We start from the raw sequence: 20,575 nt of genomic DNA on the forward strand, positions 1-20,575 counted from the left end.
GGCCCAACCAGCAGCTGCTGCTTAAGAAAACACCCACAGACTCACCACATTTTAGTCTTAGCATTTACTTTCCCCACCCCACTTTCTTGGAACAGCCTTTAGTTCTACAGGAAATGGCACTGATGGACAGAAGACTGGCATTACCTTCATGAAAGGGCTGTTAGAGCTGCCTGGGAAGAAGGCAAGCCTCGGGGAACTGGGAAGATGCAGTCAGTGTGTGTGGGCTGGAGGACAGCCTGTCATCCCGCCGCCAGCCCAGCAGCTCCCAGCGGCAGGTGCCCAGGTGCTCCCGGAGCCCCTCATAGGGGTAGGGGCAGGGACTGCACCTCCTCCAGACACTCGTCGTAGGCCTCCTGGTACTCCTCGTGGGGCTTGACCATTATCACACAGGTGGGGCGCTTGGAGCCTGCGGCTGCACCCAGGTCCTACAGAGAGGAAAGAAGTGCTGTTTGGAAAAAAGGCTGTGCAACCTGTATGCCAGGAAGTCACCAACTGATGACCCACCAGCCTAATCTGTCCCACAACCATGTTCTCTTCGGTCCATGTTCTATTTAAAAGCATCTTGAATTGGTTGCCATCATTTAAACTCAATCAGACTTTCAAGGCATGGTCTAGCCACACACAGCCTACATTCCCACATGACAGCTATGAAAGGGCTCCAGTCCAGCAGGGGCCGTCCCGGTCCCTGCCATCCCTCACTTCCTGTGCCTCAGATCTGGCCCCTGCTATGTAAGATAAGGACAGCTAGAGGTCCCCCTGAGCCTAAACCCACCTAACAGGACTAACATGGGTGAAGCATCTTAGCTTACAAAGCTTACTCACATCTGTCTCTTTTTATTCTCATAGTCCACAGAGAACTGACTTCGGTTCTTACTCTTAGGCCAAATGGTAAGTTCCTTCAGAACAGGGCCTCTCCCTGCTTTATCACAACAAGTGATACTGTAGCTACCCAAGATCCACCCTCCAGCCTTTTTTTTTTTTTCCCCAGACAGGGCCTCACTCTATCATGCAGTCTGGAGTGTGGTGGTGTATGATCATGGCTCACTGCAGCCTCGAACTCCTGGGCTCAAGTGATCCTCCCACTTTAGCCTCCCAAGTGGCTGGGACTACAGGCATGTGCCACTACACCCAGCTAATTAAAAAAATTTTTTTTTGTAGAGATGGAGTCTCACTTTGTTGCGCAGGTTATTCCTGAACTACTGTCCTCAACTGATCCTCCTGTCTTGGCCTCCCAAAGCACTAGGATTACAGGTGTGAGCCACAGCGCCTGGGCTAGGATTCCCATTTTATAAGATGGGAACTGAAATGCAAGAGGTAACTCATCTGTAGTCACAAAACTAAGAAGACATGGAGCCGAGAATCCATCCAGGCCTGTCTTAGCTCCAACACTCCTGGCTCTGTCCTATACTCTTCTGCTACAGCAGACGATCCCAGACACCCCAGTGCTGAGCAAGGTCAGGGGGCCATGTGCTCCTTACCGTCTTCGAGGGGATATAGACATAGGGCAGATTTCGGTCCTCACACATGACTGGGAGATGGCAGTATACCTCAATGGGCAGTGTGTCTCCTGCCAAAACCATGATCCTGAAATGAGAGGAAACAGTCATTTCTGGCTTTGCTCCCTCCTTTCAGTTGTAAGTGCCGCCCTGGGCTGGGTCTTAGGGAGAGAGAGAAAACTGTTTGGTGAGTGCACTCTTCTGGGGTGATCTCTACCTCTTGGCAACATGTAAGTGCCATCAAAGTGAGGTAGTGCTCGGACAGGTGAAGTACAGGATGGGTGCCAAGGTGTATAAGCTCAGCTCTCTTTGGAGAGTCAAAAAAGTTTTCAACCAGGAGGTGATACTTGAACAGCACGCTAAATGATGACTGTGTCAGGCAGCCCATGGAGGGGTTGGGAGTGGGGAGAGCATGAGGTGGGAGAATCAGAATGGCACCGGAGAGACTGGCAGGGGACACCTCCAAGGCCTTGAGTACCAGGCTAAGAAGCATGGGCTCTGTCCCAAGAGTGACAGTGAGGCAATGAAAGCTTGCCAGAGACGCCTCAGCCAGGGTTCCTAGCTGGCCAGGTGTCAAGACTGGGGGGGCAAGGGCCTCAGGAGCCTGAAGACACAGAAGGAAAAGTCTGCTCTCCCACACTGGGTAACAGGCAGACACACAAGGACAGAGTCCTCAGCTGAAAGCGCTCTTCCCCACACCTAAGTGCTCCTCTGCCGGCTCCCCGTCTATTAAGCGCCTTTAACTGTGAGTGTTCCTCACAGCCTTGTCCTCGGCTGCCATCCCCTCGCAGTACCTTCTTCCCGGCTGACCAGAGTCACTGCCGTGGGGTCAAGTGCCATCTGTGTGCTGAAAACTCCCAGATTTACCTACCATCTCCAGCCTGGCCCTCTCTCTTCCATGCTCCAAACCCCTATAGCCATCTGTGTATTTGACAGTTCTCCTGGTGGGGGGAGGGGTGGAAGTCATGTGTCTACGGCACCTCAAAACCTTATCCAAAGCCAAGCTTGTGATCTTTCTACACAAATCTGGTCCCCCTCCACTGTTCACATCTCAGATTGGGCCCTCTCTCCCTCCAGCTGGGCATGCCAGAACCTAAAAGTTGTCATTACCTCCCCATTCTCCACATCTAAAGTCCTTTCAAATCTGTCCCCTCTAACTCTGTCTCCACCATCACCTCTCCACGACTACAGTAGTCTACTGCCTGAACTTTCCCCAACCTACTCGTACCTCTCTAATCCTTTCTTCAACTGCCAGAAAAATCTTAGGGTGTAAAAAATCATAAAAATTGGCCGGGCGCGGTGGCTCAAGCCTGTAATCCCAGCACTTTGGGAGGCCGAGACGGGTGGATCACGAGGTCAGGAGATCGAGACCATCCTGGCTAACACGGTGAAACCCCGTCTCTACTAAGAAATACAAAAAACTAGCGGGGCGAGGTGGCGGGCGCCTGTAGTCCCAGCTACTCGGGAGGCTGAGGCCGGAGAATGGCGTGAACCCGGGAGGCGGAGCTTGCAGTGAGCTGAGATCCGGCCACTGCACTCCAGCCTAGGCTACAGAGCGAGACTCCGTCTCAAAAAAATAAATAAATAAATAATAATAATAATAATAATAAAAATTATGTCACTTCCTGGCTTTAACCCCCAATAGTTTCAAAAGCACTGAGTATAAAAACTAAATTTACTGTGGCCTACAAGCCTCCTAAGAAGGTAGCACCTCTGCTCACCAGACCCTCTCCTGCCCCCAGGCCTCTTTCTTCTGGCAGGATCCTCCCACCGCCCGCCTCCAAATTAATCCCTGTGTCTTAAGAGCTCAGCTCAAATGGGACTGCTGAGGCAAACTTGCCCTGAGGTGCCCTCCCCAGCGAGGTTAGACGCCATTGAGCATCAAGTGTGCCCAACATTATTGAGCTCCTGAGCACCCACAGTTTCACTTCTTGGGATAAAGCACGGAGGCCCTGTTCTGAAGGAGCTTACCATCTGGCCTGAGAGGGTGATACAGGGAAGAAAAATGTAAGTAAGTTTCAAACTTTGATAAATGCCATTAAGAAAAGTGGGGTGAAGAAGTAATTCTCATTGCACTCTGTCATTTTCCTTCATGGCTATCACAACGTGTAATTATTTGTGTGTGTGTCATCATCTGATCAATGAATGTCATTGTTTCTCCCACAGCACAGTGCCTGAAAAAGAGTATACTCAACAGTTAAGGCTGCCAGGCGCGGTGGTTCATGCCTGTAATCTCAACGCTTCGGGAGGCCGAGGCAGGAGGATCCCTTGGGCCCAGGAGTTCAAGACCAGCCCGGGCAACAGGGCGAGCCTCCTCTGTTTCTGCAAAACAACAACAATCAGCCAGGCGTAGCGGCGCAAGCCTGTGGTCCCAGCTACTTGGGAGGCTGAGGTGGGAGGATCACTTGAGCCCAAGGGGGACGAGGCTGCGGTGAGCTGTGATCGCACCACTGCACTCCAACCCGGTGAGAGCTAGACCCATCTCAAAAACAAAAACTTTAACGCTCAGCTCCTTAAATACAGAGCTGGAGAAGGGCCATCCCTAGGACTGAGATTCAGGGCTGTGGGGATTAGGGCGGAGGCCCGAGGTAATCTGAGGCAAGGAGCGGAGCCCGAGGAGGAAGGTCCCTGCATTAATGAAGGTGGGTCTACCCTAAGGAACTTGGCTTACACGATTCGCTTCACTTTGGAATTCACTTTGAGCTCGTATACGTGATGTATCGGTATTGTACCAAAGGGACTTTGCCGACTGCTTGATTGGCTTCTGCATATGGGGCTAGGTCGGAGTCAACCTTTTTACTGTGCACCTACTAAGCAGAGATTTCTCCGTTTACGTTTAGAAATGCAAAATCTAAAGGAGGGTTCTTACCCTTTTTCTCCTTTGTTGACAAATTTCTGAACCTCTTTCACCCCGCGCCGAATCTGCTTCTGCTTCACGGCTGCAACAACAGAAGAGTCGGTCGGGGGCCTCGCCCCGCCACCCGCGACCCCATTCCGGCCACGCCGGCTCCCGCCTCACCTTTCTTGATGCATTTGTAGAGCTTCCGCGTGAGGCGGCGAGAAGCCAGGGGCTGCGCGATGGGGTTCTGGTTGACCAGCAGCTCCTGGTAGGTGCGCTCCCCGGAGCACGCCTCCGCCTGAGCCTCGGGCCCGTCGGGATCTGCCTTTATTTTGGTCATCGCAGCGGCCACGGAAACCTAGTCCCAGGGAGGCGAGCCCACGCGGTCCCCAGCTTCAGGCATCACTTCCAGGTCATCAGCTGCGCGAGAAGCCGCCGCACAACACGGCCAACCAGGAAACGACGTCTCCGACTCAGCCCAATCGTTGATGCTCAGCTCCGTGACTACGGAGAGCGGAGAGGGGCGGAGTCATGGTCCTATAGGCGGGGCCATCCCCTATATATTAGTATTACTAGTTTGTAATACTAATTACCTTTGGTCCTGATGTGGCAGGCGTGCCATTTTTGTGTTGCTGCAACAGGCCAGTAAGTAGAAACTTAGAAGTGTTCTGGTGGTTGTGGGTGGGAGCGCAGGTCAAGAGACGGGGCGGAACGGATTAGGGCGGAGCCGAGGGACTGTGAGGCTGGGGGCGGAGCCGTGGGAATCTGGGCCGGAGGGAGCGGGGCCCTGGGTGCTGGAAAGGCTGTCCCCTTTTTTTCCCCTTTTTGACAGAGTTTCGCTCTTGTCGCCCAGGCAGGAGTGCAATGGAGCAATCTCGGCTCACTGCAACCTCCGCCTCCCGGGTTCAAGCGATTCTCCTGCTTCAGCCTCCCGAGCAGCTGGGATTGTAGGCATGCGCCACCATGCCCGGCTAATTTTGTATTTTTAGTAGAGATGGGGGTTTCCTCCATGTTGGTCTGGCTGGTCTCGAACTCCTGACCTCAGGCGATCCGCCCGCCTCGGCCTCCCAAAGTGCTGGGATTACAGGCGTGAGCCACCGCGCCCGGCCTAAGGCTGCCTCCTTTCATGCATAATTTTTCTTACTTTGTTTTCTGACCCCTGGATCCCGTTGGGCAGGTGTGAAAGATACAGAGCAAGTAATGACCCCACTGACCTGAGTCTGCACCGCTTTTCCCCAGATAGCATGTGACTCACTCTCATCCCGCAGGGTTCCGTTCCAGTGTTTCTCATGGGAGAGGTTTCCCTGATGATTTTATCTGAAATTGCAATCCCCTCTCTCTCCAAACTGGCATGCCCTCACCATTGTTTTCCCCGCAGTTCTTACCATTGCCTGACGCTACACATGCGGAGGGCCTAGCCAAGAAGCCAGCCGGGGCTGAGGGAAGGACGGCTCCAGCGAAGCCGGGAACAGCGGAGGGAAGCTTTGGGGACGGAGCTCCCTGTAGTGCACGGGGAGAGCTATGAGGAACCGCCCTTTGCATGGGTCGGTAGAAGGTTAAGGGACAGAGCTGCCAGGGCGTGGGGGGCGGTGGCAGGCCGAGATCCAGTGGATCTTGGTATCTCTGATTAGCCGCTTCCACTATTTTTTGGAACTCTGGATGAATATTAATTAGATAATCGCTGCAAATTACTAATTTGTAATGCTAATTACCTTTGATCCTGATGTGGCAGGCCTGCCATTTTTGTGTTGCTGCAACAGGCCAGTAAGTAGAAACTTAGAAGTGTTCTTGTGGTTGTGGGTGGGAGCACAGGTCAGTTAAACCAACTTAAAAGTTGGTCTTTCTCCTGTGTGGTGATTCGTGCCTGTGGTTCCAGCTACCCAGGAGGCTGAGAGGGCGATCGCTTGAGCCCAGAAGTTAGAGGCTTCAGTGAGCCATGACTGCACCTGTGAATAGCCACTGCACTGCAGTCTGGGCCACCGAGGAAAATCCTGTCTCTAAAACAAAACAAAACAACAACAACAAAAAAAACCTTTTAACTCTGGAACTAAAGTGCAATCAATTTTATTTGTTTTGCATTAAATAAAAACAAACAGGCCGGGCGTGGTGGCTCACATCTGTAATCCCAGCACTTTGGGAGGCCGAGACGGGAGGACTACGAGGTCAGGAGATCGAGACCATCCTGGCTAAGACGGTGAAACCCCATCTGTATTAAAAATACAAAAAAATTAGCCGGGAGTGGTGGCGGGCACCTGTAGTCCCAGCTACTCGGGAGGCTGAGGCAGGAGAATGGGGTGAACCCAGGAGGCGGAGCTTGCAGTGAGCCAAGATGACGTCACTGCAGTCCAGCCTGGGAGACAGAGTGAGAGTCCGTCTCAAAACAAAACAAAACAAAACAAATAGCTTATTACGGCCGGGCATGGTGGCTCATGCCTGTAATCCCCGCACTTTGAGAGGCCGAGGAGAGCGGATCACTTGATGTCAGGAGTTCAAAACCAGCCTGGCCAACATGGTGAAACCTCTCTTTACTAAAAATACAAAAATTAGCTGAGCATGGTGGCATGGGCCTGTAGTCCCACCTACTCGGGAGGCTGAAGCAGGAGAATCACTTGAACCTGGAAGGCGGAGGTTGTTACAGTGGGCTGAGATCACACCACTGCCCTCCATCCTGGGTGACAGAGAGAGACTCTGCCTCAAAAACAAAACAAAAAATATTTTTAAAAATTCAGTATTTTGACTGGGCACGGTGGCTCATGCCTGTAATCCCAGCACTTCGGGAGGCCGAGGCCAGCAGATCATCTGAGGTCAGGATGTCGAGACCAGCCTGGCCAACATGGTGAAACTCCATCTCTATTAAAAATACAAAAAATTGGCTGGGCGCGGTGGCTCAAGCCTGTAATCCCAGCACTTTGGGAGGCCGAGACGGGCGGATCACGAGGTCGGGAGATCGAGACCATCCTGGCGAACACGGTGAAACCCCGTCTCTACTAAAAAATACAAAAAACTAGCCGGGCGAGGTGGCGGCGCCTGTAGTCCCAGCTACTCGGGAGGCTGAGGCAGGAGAATGGCGGGAACCTGGGAGGCGGAGCTTGCAGTGAGCTGAGATCCGGCCACTGCACTCCAGCCTGGGCAACAGAGCGAGACTCCGTCTCAAAAAAAAAAAAAACAAAAAAAACAAAACAAACAAACAAAAAAAAAAAATTGGCCGGGCGTGGTGGCTCAAGCCTGTAATCCCAGCACTTTGGGAGGCCGAGACGGGCGGATCACGAGGTAATACAAAAAATACAAAAAATTAGCTGGGAGTTTTGGTGGGTGCCTGTAATCCCAGCTACTCGGGCGGCTGAGGCAGGTGAATCGCTTGAACCCAGGGGGCAGAGGTTGCAGTGAGCCAAGATCACGCCATTGCACTCCAGCCTGGGCAACAAGAGCGAAACTCTGTCTCAAAAGAAAAAAAAATATTATTTTATCTTGTTTGTTTATTTGCTTATTTGGGAGATGGGATCTCAGTATATTTGTTGCTCAGGCTTGCCTTGAACTCCTGGTCTCAAGCAATCTCTGCCTCAGCTTCCTAACTAGCTGGGACTACAGGTGCACCTGCACCTACCTTAAAATTTAATTTTTTTTCTTTTTTTTCTTTTTTTTTTTTGAGACAGAGTCTCACTCTGTTGCCCAGGCTGGAGTGCAGTGGCATGATTTTGGCTCACTGCAAGCTCTGCCTCCCAGGTTCACGCCATTCTCCTGCCTCAGCCTCCTAAGTAGCTGGGACTACAAGCGCCCGCCACCAAGCCCGGCTAATTTTTTTGTATTTTTAGTAGAGATGGGGTTTCACTGTGTCAGCCAGGATAGTCTCAATCTCCTGACCTCGTGATCTGCCCGCCTTGGCCTCCCAAAGTGCTGGGATTACAGGCATGAGCCACTGCACCAGACCTAAAATTTAGTATTTTAATAAGAGAAATTATGATGTAATCCATGCTCACTTTAGAGCTTCCCAAAACTCTTCACAAATAGAAAAATATATCAGTCATCAATGAACATGCTATATAAACAATAAAAAACAATTCAAAAGCAAATAAGGTTTGTATATACAATGTAAAAAATAATTTGATCCTTTAAAGGTTTTTGTTTTGCGATTTCTTGAGAAAAGATAGCTCCTTCCTGAGCTTTAGGTTACTGTCAGCTTTTGCCTTCCTGCTGACAACTTTGCTGTACCATTCTCCACCCTTATACTCTCCCCACTCTTCTTCCTCCTCTTCTGTCTTGTAATAGCGGTTCTGCCCCTCCCTGGGAATCCTTTCTTGAGTGTCGTGTGGGTCTGTGAGAGCAGCTCTGTGGCCTCCTCCGAGCACACAGTGGCAGGACTCTGCAGGGTGGTTTTCTGTTCTTGTTTCTGAGTGGTGTTTCTGCCTTTTAGGACAGATGAAAATGTGCCAGGTTCACCAAGGGGAGAAGTACTGCCAGTTGTGTGCATGGGGCACAATGAACTCTGTCCAGCAGAGTGATGGAGAATTTCATTCCTGAGAAACCCAATTCAAACAAATTCAAACAAATGGACTCACTTGACTGACCTCACTCAGAGCCTCAGTTGTGGAGTCCCTTCAGCTCTTACATGGAAGGAAAAAGACAGTTAACATGTTAACATTTATGTGGCAAGCATATTACATACAATATCTCATTAAGTGCTCACCAAAAAATACCTCTATGGTAAAGGTAAAAACTTTACCATCCCTTTACCAGGAATAAAACCTTTATATTAACAATTTACTGACACACATAAAGGTGAATAGTTTGGTGTAGCTCACACAAAGCTGGATTTGAACCCAGGTCCACTTGTCTCCAAGCCCAGACTTTACCCATACCTGTGATTTGACATTTGAGTTTAGCTAAAAAGGATATGTAAATAGTGAAAGTGTAGGAACCTCAGTTTGGCCCAGGTCACACGTGTCTGCATTTTGAGCCATAAGACAATGAAGTGCTGAGAAAAAATATGTCTTCAGAAAACCACACTGTTTTGTTTTATTTTCTTTCTTTCTCTCTCTCTCTCTCTCTCTCTCTCTCTCTCTCTCCCCCCCCCCCCCTTCTTTCTTTCTTTCTAAGACTGAGTCTCAGCCGGGCGCGGTGGCTCAAGCCTGTAATCCCAGCACTTTGGGAGGCCGAGACGGGCGGATCACGAGGTCAGGAGATCGAGACCATCCTGGCTAACCTGGTGAAACCCCGTCTCTACTAAAAAATACAAAAAACCAGCTGGGCGAGGTGGCGGGCGCCTGTAGTCCCAGCTACTTGGCAGGCTGAGGCAGGAGAATGGCGTAAACCTGGGAGGTGGAGCTTGCAGTGAGCTGAGATCCGGCCACTACACTCCAGCCTGGGCGACAGAGCGATACTCCATCTCAAAAAAAAAAAAAAAAAAAAAAAGACTGAGTCTCCCTTTGTCACCCAGACTGGAGTACAGTGGTGCCATCTCAGCACACTGCAACATCCGCCTCCCAGGTTCAAGTGATCCTGGCACCTGCCACCATGCCCAGCTAATTTCTGTATTTTTAGGAGAGATAGGGTTTTACCATGTTGTTCCAGGCTGGCCTCGAACTCCTGACCTCAAGTGATCCACTTGCCTTGGCTTCCCAAAGTGTTGGGATTACAGATGTAAGCCACCGCAACTGGCCTGTTTTCTTTTTTTGTTGTTAACACACTGTGTATTTCTTTCTTTCTTTCTTTTTCTTTTTCGAGACAGAGTCTCGCTCTGTCACCCGGGCTGGAATGTAGTGGCTCAATCTTGGCTCACTGCAAGCTCCCCCTCCCGAGTTCACGCCATTCTCCTGCCTCAGCCTCTCGAGTAGCTGGGACTACAGGCACCCGCCACCACGCCCAGCTAATTTTTTGTATTTTTAGTAGAGACAGGGTTTCACCGTGTTAGCCAGGATGGTCTCGATCTCCTGACCTCGTGATCTGCCTGCCTTGGCCTCCCAAAGTGCTGGGATTACAGGCATGAGCCACTGCACGCAGCCAACACACTGTGTATTTCTAAGGCCAGACTCAGAAATCTGTTCTGAACCCAAGTTGTTTTGTGTGAGTTTATTGCTTTATTGATTTTGTTGGAATGGCTACTATTTGAGGTTATTCCTTTTTTCTTTTTTTTCTTTTTCTTTTTTTTTTTTTTTTTTTTGAGATGGAGTCTTGCTCTGTTGCACCAGCTGGAGTGCAGTGGCACAATCTCGGTTCACTGCAACCTCTGCCTCCCCGGTTCAAGTGAGTCTTATGCCTCAGCCTCCCAAGTAGCTGGGATTATAGGCATACACCACCATGCCTGGCTAATTTTTGTATTTTAATAGAGACAGAGGCTCATCATGTTGGCCAGGCTGGTCTCAAACTCCTGACCTCACATGATCTGCCCACCTCGGCCTCCCAAAGTGCTAGGATTACAGGCGTGAGCTACTGTGCCCAGCTGAGCTTACTTTAAGCAGTGTACAATGCCTGATAACTAAAGATTAATGGGCACTAGTCCAGGGCTCTAAATGACAAATGACTTTAGGCAAGTCATTTAGCCTCTCTGGGCGTCAGTGCTTCACCTACAAACTGAGAAAGTTAGATCTAGATGGACTAAGGTACATTTTTTTAAAAATTGGGGAGGATTTTTTTAAAATTGAGAGATAGATAGATAGACAGACAGATGATAGGTAGGTAGATAGATGATAGATTAGATGATAGAAGATAGATGACAGATAGATAGATGATAGATAGATAGATAAATAGATGATAGGTAGATAGATGATAGATAGATGATAGGTAGGTAGATAGATGATAGATAATAGATAGATAGATGATAGATAGATGATAGGTAGGTAGATAGATGATAGATAGATAGATAGACAGATAGATGATAGGTAGATAGATGATAGATAGATAGATGATAGGTAGGTAGATAGATGATAGATAGATAGATAGATAGATAGATAGATAGATAGATAGATAGATAGATAGGTGATAGATAGGGTCTCCTCTGTCACCCAGGCTGGAGTGCAGTGGCTCAATCATAGCTCACTGCAGTCTTGAACTCCAGAACTGAATCAATCTTCCCACCTCAGCATCCCGAGTAGGTGGGACTACAGGCATGCACCATCATGCCAGCTAATTTTTGTATTTTGTGTAGAGATGGTGTTTTGCCATGTTGCCCAGGTTGGTCTCCAACTCCTGGGCTCAAGTGATCCACCCAGCCTCAGCCTCCCAAAGTGCTGGGATTACAGGCTTGAGCCACTGGGCCGAGCCACAAATTGAGATATTACCAGGCATAGTGACTCACATCTGTAATCCCAGCACTCTGGGAGGTTGAGGCGAAATAATCTCTCTTTTTTTTTTTTTTTTTTTTTTTGAGATGGAGTCTTGCTCTGTTGCCAGGAGTTCAAGACCAGCCTGCAGGAGGACCACCTGAGTTGGGGAGATCAAGGCTGTGGGGAGCTGTGATTGTGCCACCGAACTCCAGCCAGGGTGACAAAGCGAGACCCCCACCTCAAAAAAAGAAAAAAAAAAAAAAAAGAAAGGCCGGGCGCGGTGGCTCAAGCCTGTAATCCCAGCATTTTGGGAGGCCGAGACGGGTGGATCACGAGGTCAGGAGATCGAGACCATCCTTGCTGACACGGTGAAACCCCATCTCTACTAAAAAATACAAAAACTTAGCCGGGCGAGGTGGCGGGCGCCTGTAGTCCCAGCTACACGGGAGGCTGAGGCAGGAGAATGGCATAAACCCGGGAGGTGGAGCTTGCAGTGAGCTGAGATCCGGCCACTGCACTCTAGCCTGGGCAACAGAGCGAGACTCCATCTCAAAAAAAAAAAAAAAAAAAGAAAAAAGAAACGCTGTACCCTTTAGCTATCACCCTCTGACTTCCTTATCTTTCCTGAACTCTAAGCTACCACTAATCTACGTTCTGTCTCTATCAATTTCTGTGATCTGGACATTTCATAGAAATGGAATTACATAATATTCAGTCTTTTGTGACTGTCTTCTTTTACTTAGAATAACATTTTCAAGGTTTGTCCATGTTACAGTATTTATTAGTGCTTTATTATTATTATTATTTTGAAATGGAGTCTCACTCTGTCGGCCAGGCTGGAATGCAACGGCACGATCTCAGCTCACTGCAACCTCTGCCTCCTGGGTTCCAGCAATTCTCCTGCCTCAGCCTCTCTAGTAGCTGTGATTACAGGCACGTACCACTACGCCCGGCTAATTTTTGTGTGTTTAGTAGAGACGGGGTTTCACCATGTTGGCCAGGCTGGTCTCAAACTCCTGACCTCATGATCTGCCCACCTCTGCCTCCCAAAGGGCTGGGATTATAGACGTGAGGCACCGTGCCCAGCCTAGTGCTTTATTATTAAATAATTTTCCATTGTATAGATATGCCACATTTTATCCATTCGGCAGTTCACGGATTGGATTGTTTCCACCTTTTGACTATTATGAATAATGCTGATATGAACATCCATGGACAAGTGTTTGTGTGGGTATATTTTGCCGTTCTCTTGGGTAGATACAATGAAAATGGCTGGGTCAAACGGTAACTCTGTGTTTAACGTTTTGGGGAAAGGCCAGGCCGTTTTCCAAAGTGGCTGCACCATTCCTACCAACAGTGTATAAACGTCCCAATTTCTTCACATTTTTAACACGTTGTTATCTGACAAATCCAGTTTCCTGGAAAGAAACGTTTCAAAGGGATTTATGAACAGAAGCCATGTCTGTGTCTCCAGTGTGGGGAGACAAGATCGTAGCTCCCCGCAGCAGTATCCCCAGATCCAAAGCTTCTGTCCCAAGGGAGCAGGTTATTCAGAAGGGATGTGTGGGCAAGCGAAGTGTGATAACATCAAGGCTCTTTGACGTCACGGCAGGATAATGGTAAATACAGCCTCATACACAAGGAACAACAGATAAACTGGAAATCTTAGAGTTTATTATATAACACAGTAGTTTAGCATCCAAGATGGAGCTGCTTTAGCCTCAACAGAGGAGTTGTAGGCTTATAGCAACATTGAAAGGGAGGTAGAGAGATTTCCCATCTGCCCCCTGCCCCACACATGCACCTTCTCTCCCATCATCATCTTCTACCAGAGGGTACATTTGTTACAATTGATCAACTCACATTGTCACATCATAACCACCCAAAGTCTATTGTTGACATGAGGGTTCACCCTTGGTGGTGTACATTCTATGGGTTTGGACACATTTCTAACATGTATCCACCACTACAGTATCACACAGGGTTGTTTCACTGCCAGGGTGCTCTGGGTGGAGGTGAGCCACAAGAGGGATGGCAGCTGCAGGCTCTGGCCAGGGGCAGCGGGGTGGCCATTGAATCCATTATCAGCCACAGATCCCCAACTGCAGTGGGAGACACGCTTTACTCTGGGCCACCAACCAAAGCCTGAGCTTTTCCCAGACAGATTTGGTTTTTGATTTCGTTGTTTTTGAGATGGAGTCTTGCTCGGTCGCCGAGGCTGGAGTACAATGGCGCAAGCACAGCTCACTGCAAACTCTGCCTCCCAGGCTCAAGCGATCCTCCCACCTCAGCCTCCAGAGTAGCTGGGACCACAGGCATGCGCTACCACATCCGGCTCATTTTTATATTTTCTGTAGAGACAGAGTCTTGCCATGTTTTTATATTTTTTGTAGAGACAGTCTCACCATGTTGCCCACGCTGGCCTCAAACTCCTGACCTCAAGCAGTCCTCCTGCCTTGGCCTCCCAAAGCGCTGGGATTAGAGGCATGAGCCACCACCCCTGGTCCAGACTTTGTTTTTTTTGTCGTTGTTTGTTTTTGAGACAGTCTCCCTCTGTCACCCTCGCTGGAGTGCAGTGGCACTATCTCGGTTCACTGCAACCTCTGCCTCCTGGGTTTAAGCGATTCTCGTGCCTCAACCTCCCAAGTAGCTGGGACTACAGGCATGTGCCACCACGCCCGACTAATTTTTGTATTTTTAGTAGAGACGAGGTTTCACCACGTTGCCCAGACTGGTCTTGAACTCCTGACCTCAAGTGATCTGCCACCTCGGCCTCCCAAAGTGCTGGGCTACAGGTGTGAGCCACTGCACCCAGCCTCCTTCCAGACTTTGTGCCATGGAGCTGTGGGGGCCAGGACCATTGGCCCCTAAGGGTTCACTGAAAAATCACTGGCACAAGGCAGACGATTATTAGAAGTAAAGGGAATCTCAGTAGGTTTGGGTCTGCACCGTGCATACTGGACTTTCCATTCATTCAGAACAACTTACTGAGCCTCTTTATGTGCCCAACACTGTGCTAGGCATCGGGGAAGCCATGGTGAGCTAGACAGAGAGTCCTGGTCTCCCAAGCTTCCGCCCGGGAAAGTGCCAGCCGGGAGAGCAATATAGAAAGGGAACCTAGGAAGGGATATGGGAAAAGGGCTCCCTACGGGATTTGTTGGATGTGACAGGGCAGAGGAGGAGGGTACTGGGAAGACCTAGGGGTGAAGAGGGAACGAGGGCAGGGCCCGATGGGACAGCCACCCTTAGTGCTTACTGCAGCCTTCTTCATAGTTGAACCTCCCCATCCTACAGCGCAGGAAGCTGCAGGAGGTGCCTGGTGGAGAGTCTGCTCAGAAATCATTTGAAAAAACGACTTTTTTTTTTTTTTTTTTTGACGCGGAGTCTTGCTCTGTGCCCCAGGCTGGAGTGCAGTGGCGCGATCTCGGCTCACTGCAAGCTCCGCTCCCCCGGGTTCACGCCATTCTCCTGCCTCAGCCTCCCGAGTAGCTGGGACTACAGGCGCCCGCCACCTCGCCCGGCTAATTTTCTTGTATTTTTAGTAGAGATGGGGTTTCACCATGTTAGCCAGGATGGTCTCGATCTCCTGACCTCATGATCCGCCCGTCTCGGCCTCCCAAAGTGCTGGGATTACAGGCTTGAGCCAGCCACTGTGCCCGGCCACAAACGACTTTTATGGACTTTTGTTCATCCCCCGAAGCTCCTAGGGCACCGTTGCAGGATTTTAAATTGGGGAGTGGCATGGTAGCTTCGTGGTTTTGGAAGAGCGTTTAGGCTCTAGCAGGGGAAACAGAGGGTGGGCAGGATGCCTGGGGAAGGGGGAGAAGAATGAGAGCAGTGAGGGAGCTTCAAGGGTGGCCTGGTCCAGGATGGTGGCCGTGAGGCTGCGCTCAGGGAGTTGGCAAGAGCGATATACAGGACATGACAGGACTTTGAGATACGGGGTGTGGCAGTGGAACAGGAGGATGGCTCAGGCAGACAATTTCTGAGACAGCCCCCCAGAGATGCCCTGCCCAGAACCTGTGAGTATGAGGAGCTGTCACTCCTGCATGTCTCATTATTTGGCACAGTTGACTCAGACGGGGAGACAATCCAGGATTATCTGGGTTAGCCCAGTGGAATCCCTTGAGGCCTTAAAGCAGAAAGCTTTCTCTGACTGGCGGCGGAGGGGCAGTGGCGGAGATCTCAGGAGCAAGCAGGATCTGAACACTGCTCCCGGCTGTGAGGATGGGGGGACCACGAGTGAGGACCAAAAAGCAACCACAGGAGCTGCGAGTGACTGGCTGACAGGATGCGGGACCCAGGTCCTACAGCCACTGGGAACTGAACCCTTCCAGCAAGAGGAGTGAGCCTGGAGGGGGATTCCAAGCACCAGATGAGATCACGGTGGATGGAGACTTTGATGTGAGACTTCAGCCCAAGCCCTGCCCTCCAGGACTTCTGACGTACAGACCCATGAGATAATACCTGGGTGTCTTTCCCAGCCACTGAGTGGTCAGTTGTTACAGCAGCAATGGGGAGCGCATACACCAGATTTCTGGACACATTCACTGCAGTGAAAACCAACATAGAGACCTGGTGTGGTGGCGCACGCCTGTAATCCCAGCACCTTGGGAGGCCCAGGCAGATGGATCACTTGAGGCCAGAAGTTCAAGACCAGCCTGGCCAACATGGTGAAACCCTGTCTCTACCAAAAATACAAAAATTAGCTGGGTGTGGTAGTGGGCACCTGTAATTCCAGCTACTCAGGAGGCTGAGGCAGGAGAATCGCTTGAACCCAGGAAGCAGAGGTTGCAGTGAGCCAAGATTGCCCCACTGCACTCCAGCCTGGGCAACAGAGCGACACTCCATCTCAAAAAAAAAAAAAAAGAGAGAGAGAAAGAAAAAAAGAAAGGAAGGAAGGAGAAAGAAAAAGAAGAAAGAAAAGAAAAGAAAACCAACGTAGAGGGCGAGGCAGGGCAGGCTGGGAAAGAAAAAGAAAAAAGAGGAGAGGAGAGGAGGAAGGAAGGAAAAAGAAAAAGGAAGGAAGGAAGGGAGGGAGGGAGGGAAAAGAAAAAGGAAGGAAGGGGGAGAAAAGAAAAGAAAAGCGATGTAGAGGGCGAGGCAGGGCAGGCTGGCAGAGGAAAGAGGTCCCGGGGACTCGGGATGGATAATAAGGGTCCCCACCTCATCAGGCTGTTGGGAGAGCCAAGTGCATGTACAGGACGTGCGGCCGCAGCGGGGACTGGGAGACCTACCGTGGCAACGGGAATGGAGATCTGTGCGTTGTGGCACAAAGGCCTCCACCTGCCACGGAGGTGTGACGGGCGGGCGGGGAAAGCATTGCGCTGCCTGAGCCACCGTGCGCGGCCCCGCCGCCCGGGAGCGCGCTGTGGCCTCCTCTCCGTCGCCTGTACCGCCACCTCGTGGAGCAGTGTGGAATCGCCAGCAGTCAGTCGGCGGGCTTTGGTTCTGGGAGTCTTCTCCTCTCGTGTCCTCCTCCTTCTGACCGTGCTCCACTGACATCCGGCCTCTTGCTTTGCAGGAGGCGGGGAGGTCATGCTCCTGCCCTAGAAAGTGAGAACTGGAAGGTCTTTAGAGGCCATTGATTCACCCTCCCCTGTCAACAGAGTGGAATGAGAGCAAATCAGGTTCCGAGGTGGGAGGAAAACCCAGGCAGCCCTCCCTCATTCATTCCTTGGCACCTGCTCAGCCTCTGGCTTCCAGTTGGCCATGGAGAGGAGGGAAGGCAGGGAGCAGTGCGCCTCCTGCTTCTGACCTGTGCTCCTTCTCCAGGAACAGACACCTGGCGCTGCTGGCCTTCCTTTTCTCGTGAGATAAGGAGGCATCTGTTTTTCTCTTTCTTTGTGAAAGACAGAGAGGAGAGCAGCCAGGCCAGAATGGGGGGTGAGGGGGAGGGTGGAGAACTGGGCTGAGGGTGTCTGGGGCTTCCTAGGCAAAGGGCTTGGGTGTCAATCCCGTTGATTTAGATCAGAGTCAGAAGATGTTCTCTGTAAAGGGCCAGACAGTAAACATTTTAGGCTCTGTGAACTATACAGTCTCTATTGTAACTACTCAGCCCTGCTGTTACAGTAGGAAAGCACCCAGAAACAATATGTAATCAAATGGGGTGGCTATGTACCAATAAAACTTTATTTATAAAAAACAGGGGGGCCGGGCGTGGTGGCTCACACATGTAATCCCAGCACTTTGGGAGGCTGAGGCTGGCGGATCATGAGGTCAAGAGTTCGAGACCAGCCTGGCCAATATGGTGGAACCCCGTCTCTACTAAAAATACAAAAAAATTAGCCAAGCGTGGTGGCGGGTGCCTGTAATCCCAGCTACTCGGGGGGCTGAGGCAGGAGAATCACTTGAACCCGGGAGGTGGAGGCTGCAGTAAGCTGAGATCGCGCCACTGCACATCAGACTGGGTGACAGTGCCAGACTCTGTCTCAAAACAAACAAACAAACAAACAAACCGAAAACATGGCTCCGCTGGCCGTAGTTCGCTGACCTCTGATTTGGATGTTGGTGGCGGCGTTTACCGGTTTTTCCAATCAGATGCTTCAGCTGAGGCTGGGGGCCGTGGCTCATGCCTGGAATCCCAGTGTTTTGGAAGGCCGAGGTGGGAGGATCACTTGAGCCCAGAAGTTTATCAGCAGCCTGGCAACAAACAAGACTTCTGTCTCAACAACAAAAGTAAAGAAAGAAAAAATGATGCCCCAGGGTGGCACCGGGCTGGGGGCGCGCCCTCTGCGAGCAGGACATCCGGCCTGCGGGCACTGCTGGGGCTCAGGCTGCTGGTTGCGGGCTTGCACCTGCTGCGATCAAAAGCCAGACCAGCGCCTGCCGCTCGGGACCCAGCTGGTGGGGACCACAGCGGTGAACTCGGGTGGCCGCTGGGACTCAGCGGTCATGGAGAGCCTAGCGGTGAAGTACCTGAGCCAGCAGGAAGCCCAGGCTGTGGACCAAGAGCTGTTTAACCAGTACCAGTTCAACGGGGACCAACTTATGGAGCTGGCCAGGCTGAGCTGTGCCACAGCCATCGCCAAGGCATACCCCCCACGTCCATGTTCAGGAGCCCTCTACTGTCCTGGTCATCTGTGGCCTGGGGAATAATGGAGGAGATGGTCTGATCTGTGCTGGACACCTCAAACTCTTTGGCTACCAGCCAAGCATCTATTACCCCAAAAGGCCTAACAAGCTCCTCTTCATTGCGTTGGTGACCCAGTGTCAGAAAATGGACATCCCTTTCCTTGGGGAAATGCGCTCAGAGCCCGTGATGATTGAGCTGTATGAGCTGGTGGTGGATGCCGCCTGTGGCTTCAGCTTCAAGGGTGACGTTCGGGAACCGTTCCACGGCATCCTGAGTGTCCTGAAGGGACTTACTGCGTCCATTGCCAGCATCAACATTCCCTCAGCATGGGATGTGGAGAAGGGAACACTGCAGGGATCCAGCCAGACATGCTCATCTACCTCACAGCACCCAAAAAATCTGCAACCCATGTTACCAGAAGCCACCAGGGGTCGTTTTGTGCCACCTGCTCTGGAAAAGAAGTAACAGCTGAACCTGCCCCCTGCCCTGATACTGGGTGTGTCTGTGGTCTGCAGTGAGGGAGGCGGGTGGGTATTCTTCCCAGTACAGACTTAGAATCCCAGGCCAGGCGCGGTGGCTCACGCCTGTAATCCCAGCACTTTGGGAGGCCGAGACGGGCGGATCACGAGGTCAGGAGATCGAGACCATCCTGGCCGACACGGTGAAACCCCATCTCTACTAAAAAATACAGAAAACTAGCCGGGCGCGGTGGCGGGCGCCTGTAGTCCCAGCTACTCGGGAGGCTGAGGCAGGAGAATGGCGTGAACCCGGGAGGCGGAGCTTGCAGTGAGCTGAGATCCGGCCACTGCACTCCAACCTGGGCGGCACAGCGAGACTCCATCTCAAAAAAAAAATAAATAAAATAAATAAATAAATAAATAAATAAATAAATAAAGACTTAGAATCCCCCCCTCAAAAAAAGAAAGAAAGAGAAAGAAGAAAGAAAGAAGGAAAGAAAGAAAGAAAGAAGGAAGGAAGGAAGGAAGGAAGGAAGGAAAGAAGGAAAGAAGGAAGGAAGGAAAGGAAAGGAAAGAGAAGAAAGAAAAGAAAAGAAAAGCATTGTGCCATTGCACCCCAGCCTGGGTGAGAGAGCAAGACTCCATCTCAAAAAAAAAAAAAAAAAAAAAAAAAATTTAAAAAGAAGCAACCGATGGGATCCACTTCCAACATTGCATTCTGCAAATATTCTGTATGAATACACAATACTATGCTTCCCCTTTTTTTCCACCTATTTCTTAGTAAATGTCCATCCTCTCTTCACAGAAATAGTAGCATACTATGCACAGCATTCTGCATTTTGCTTTTTAACATTTTTAAAAAATAATTTCAGTTTGTATTTTGGATTCAGGGAAGGCGTGTGCAGGTTTGTTACCTGGGTCTATTCTGGGTATAATGCGTGATGCTGAGGTTTGGGGTAGAATTTTTCCCATTGCCCGGGTACTCAGTGTAGTACCCAACAGTTAGTTTTTTACTACACGCCCCCTTCCTCTCATGTTGGTAGGCTGGTCTTGAACTCCTGACCTCAGGTGATCCACCTGTCTCAGCCTCCCAAAATGTTGGGATTACAGGCATGAGCCAGGGCGCCCGGCCTGGCTCCTACTTCTAAGCGAGAATATGCAGTGTTTGGTTTTCTGTTCCTGTGTTAATTGGCTTAGGATGACGGCCTCCAGGTGCATCCATGTTGCTGCAAAGGACATTATTTTGGGTTTTCTGGCTGCACAGTATTCTGTGGTGAATATGTGCCACATTAAAAAATTATTTTTATTTATTAAATGTTTTATATCTTTGTTTTATTTTTTTTCTCTTTTTCTCCACCTCAAGTTGAACTTCATCATCTTTATCCAATCCACCACTGATGGACACCTAGGTTGATTCTGTATCTTTGCTACTGTGAACACTGCTGTGA

At 50.4% G+C, this 20,575-nt stretch overlaps 1 protein-coding gene, 1 long non-coding RNA gene and 1 pseudogene across 3 annotated transcripts; 2 read left to right on the plus strand and 1 right to left on the minus strand.

Moving 5' to 3' along the window:
* Positions 1-49: 49 nt before the first annotated feature.
* NHP2 (NHP2 ribonucleoprotein) lies at positions 50-4,750 on the minus strand. 2 transcript variants are annotated; one of them, XM_005558690.4, is made up of 4 exons: positions 4,516-4,750; positions 4,366-4,435; positions 1,479-1,584; positions 50-425 (listed from the first exon to the last, which is right to left on the minus strand). In XM_005558690.4, exons 1-4 carry the CDS (start codon positions 4,673-4,675, stop codon positions 300-302), a joined length of 462 nt encoding a protein of 153 aa, XP_005558747.1. In that variant the 5' UTR covers positions 4,676-4,750; the 3' UTR covers positions 50-299. The 2 variants fall into 2 exon arrangements, with proteins under 2 accessions (XP_005558747.1, XP_045250548.1); XM_045394613.2 differs by lacking the exon at positions 1,479-1,584.
* A 1,291-nt stretch (positions 4,751-6,041) lies between these two features.
* On the plus strand, positions 6,042-16,614 carry LOC141407110 (uncharacterized). Its single transcript, XR_012414454.1, has 2 exons — positions 6,042-6,099; positions 15,665-16,614. It is a non-coding gene; the product is annotated as an uncharacterized lncRNA (long non-coding RNA).
* A 1,297-nt stretch (positions 16,615-17,911) lies between these two features.
* LOC102133695 (NAD(P)H-hydrate epimerase pseudogene) lies at positions 17,912-19,611 on the plus strand (annotated as a pseudogene).
* Positions 19,612-20,575: the final 964 nt, after the last annotated feature.

Source organism: Macaca fascicularis, chromosome 6, assembly GCF_037993035.2.
Source record: "Macaca fascicularis isolate 582-1 chromosome 6, T2T-MFA8v1.1".
NCBI lineage: Eukaryota > Metazoa > Chordata > Mammalia > Primates > Cercopithecidae > Macaca > Macaca fascicularis.